Here is a 3,306-nt window from a genome sequence, read left to right on the forward strand (position 1 = left end):
CTCTTAGGGACCTGCTACTGCGGGAGAATGATGCACTCCGGCACCGTGAGCAGATATTGGAGCTGGCGCATCTTATGTGCTACACTTCGGTCTTCCAGTTCAACGAGGCCACTTATTTACAAAGACGAGGTGTCCCCATGGGCAGCTTGCTTTCGGGGGACCTTTGCGAGCTGGTGGTGAGACAGTTGGAGGAGAAAGTGTTGCCCAAATTCTTACCAAACATCAGTCTATACCAAAGATACGTGGACGACATCTTTATACTGTGGAAAACCACTCCCAATCTGGACGATTTTTTGTCGTGTATGAACGACAATGCATACGGCCTCATTCTCTGCTTAGATCAGGTTAGCAACTCGAGTGCTCATTTTCTTGATGTTAACATTCGTCTCAGGGGGGGCAAGATAGAAACGAGCGTCTACCATAAACCTGACCAACTCCTGCTGTTCATCCCCGCGAACTCCTCTGACCCCTTTGTCTACAAAATGGCAGCTTTCCGGGCCCTTACCAGATGGGCCTTCACGCACCACACACATGTGCACGACGCATGGTCGGAGATCCGACGCATAGAAAAAATTGCCGTGGAACATGGTTATAGTAAAGCCTTGGTTTGCAGTTTAGCGTGTGCATGCGCTCGCCGCTCCCCTCGCCGCAGGGACTGCCCCCTACCATCGCCGGACGACAATCGTCAATCGGATGGGAACGCGAGACGTGCAGTCGTTTGCTTCAACCGGCATCTACACCCCCTATATAGGGAGATCGCTAGCAACAGCCGCACCAAAATCACGTACTTAAGAACCAGCACGCTTTACGACTTGCTGCGCAACGCGAAGGACGCAATGGATCTCACCAGGGCCCCAGGTGTTTACTCCATTCCCATACAGGACGACAGATTCAATAGAGACTTAGTTTACATTGGCTCCACGATCTGATCAACGCAGAAACGAATATGTGAACACCAAGCTGATATTAAGCATAAAAGACACACCACTGCCTTATCGACCTATGTCACCGATCCTGAAATAAGGGCGGACTTCTGGAACACCAAACTTATCAGACACGCGTTTTGCGCGGATCACATCCATCGCCTGGAGGCCTGGGAGATTCTCAAAGCTATCATGGGGGGCAACTGCATCAACTACAGGGATGGGGAAACACTTGCACAGGCGTGGAAGTATTTATTCGAGGAGTTTGAGCAATGGCGGTCGGAGGGGTGAAACCTGACGCGCACGTTTATTTATTTACATCGTTGGCAACATTGTTACGACAGTCGGGTCAAAACACGGCCAGTCACCACCTGAAGCATACCTCGGTGGAGGTCGAAAGTACTTGTGGAATTTAATAGTGACATAACACTCGTAAAAAAAGGTTTTTCGTGGATTGTTATTATTCAACGCAGTGTTAAGTTGTTGGAAGTTGTTTATGCTATTTTTGTGTATAAAAATTCTTACCATGTTTAAATTTCAGTGAAAAAACTTTTCAGATATTTATAAATAGTTGTTATTGAATATTGGATTCAATTGTTTATTTCACAAGTAATGTTTTTTTTTTGTATACCTAAAGTATTGTTAAGTACCAAATTATTTTTCTGATTTTTCCAACGATTATTGGCACGACTGTGTGCCGGAAATAGCCGTTCCCTAACGGGTACTTTACGCGGATTCGGGTTAGTGTGCCATGCCTGGACATTAAGCGTGCACTGAATTAAATAATGACAAAGTTTGTCAAAAACAAATCAAATATTTAATAAAAGTTCTAGTAATAACTATATACAAAATTTAGTAAAAATCAACTAACAATTTATTGAATGAAAATCAACCCCACAAAACTCAAATCAATGTATTTGCTAACTTAATTCTTTTCCCCTCTGGGATTTGTCAAACTTTCAAAGACAACTTATATACAATAATTCTCATGAATTAAAGATTCTAATCATCACCTCAATATACTAGGAATATTTTTCCTCAACTCTCAAGACTTTCTCTAATCTTCAATCCACAAATCGAATAACTTTAAAATCGCTTTGGAACTATTTTATCCTATCGGACACCTCTCTCGTTTGCTGCTACGAAGCTCGCCTCACTTGAGATTTGGACTTTATACTGTGAGGTGATGTCACAATTCTGAATGCGATCACTCCCCTCATTTACATACTTATATGCTAACAATAAACTTTTTTTATTTGTCTGGCAGCCTATTTTCCGACAATAGTCGCTAATCTTTTACATTATTCTTTTTGACAATTTTCGGGACGTTTTTATTCTTTAAGGTTTAGCAAGGTCATAAGTTATGCTTGTGGGGTCTTCTCCTCTTTTCGCAGTGCGGACTTACTTTTTTCCACTCGGGAGTGCAAGTGTGCGCGAGTTTTTTTCTACAGCGCTTTTCTCTCGTCGGTGAGATGGTTTCTCTTCTATTTTTAAGTTTCTAAGGTGAATGGTGAGGAAGCCTTCGTCCTAACAAAACATGAGCCACAAAAAAAAATGTAATAAAAAGCAAAAATAAAAGTAAATAAAAATAATGCTCGGACTTGGTTCCTTACAGTATAACATTAAATTATAAATAAAACCAACATGTAACAGTGTTATGAAAGTTTAACACTACTATAAAATACTTCTGTCCAAAATTAAAATGGAATGCTTTAGGCTTATACAATGAGTTAGAGTGACATACAGTTATAGAGTAAGTGAAAATTAAGCCTAGATTAGAATATGTAAAACTTGAAAATTAACTGGCATTTATTTAATAACTACTAAAAATAAAGAAAGCTTAGAAAGTTAATTTTCAAGTTTATATATTGCTCTATTTGATTTTTGCTTATTGTTACATGACTATTACATGTTATAGCAAACAGCTGTGCAGGGAAAAACATGACAATATAGCTTTGTTATGTTTGAAAACGCCTCCATAATTTTCAATGAAATTAGTTACCTAGATTAAAAATAATTCTTAAACTTTCATACTATTATTGTAATAATTTACATTGTACTATACTATAGAATTGACCAGTTTATACAGTGTAGCATTAAGTTAATCAATGCACCTTTTTACATTTAAATAATGCTGTTTTCAACCCTGTTAATGGATCATCATTGGGAGTTGAAGGAATTTCTACTGTCTACACCTGCAAATGGTTCATTAATCAGGACAGAACAAACTTTTCTTGCCTCTTGGAGGCTATCTATCATTATTCCCATTCTCAAGCCAGGTAAAGATTGCAAGAATCTCTCTAATTACAGACCAATTTATCTGACAAGTTGTCTCTGTAAACTGTTTGAGAGGATGGTAAACAGACGCCTTATGTTTCTTCTA

At 39.3% G+C, this 3,306-nt stretch overlaps 1 protein-coding gene across 1 annotated transcript in view; it reads left to right on the forward strand.

Annotated features, from left to right (window-relative positions):
- The window catches only part of LOC111631740, a 13,834-nt gene extending 12,480 nt beyond the window's left edge, over window positions 1–1,354 (forward strand). Inside the window, exon 2 of the mRNA XM_023376044.1 lies at window positions 130–1,354. Coding sequence (XP_023231812.1) covers window positions 130–929 — 800 coding nt within the window. The 3' untranslated portion in view covers window positions 930–1,354. The remainder of the gene's footprint in view (window positions 1–129) is intronic.
- Window positions 1,355–3,306: the final 1,952 nt, after the last annotated feature.

This window comes from Centruroides sculpturatus, unplaced genomic scaffold (assembly GCF_000671375.1).
Source record: "Centruroides sculpturatus isolate CEXI.00-Female unplaced genomic scaffold, Cexi_2.0 scaffold756, whole genome shotgun sequence".
Lineage (NCBI taxonomy): Eukaryota > Metazoa > Arthropoda > Arachnida > Scorpiones > Buthidae > Centruroides > Centruroides sculpturatus.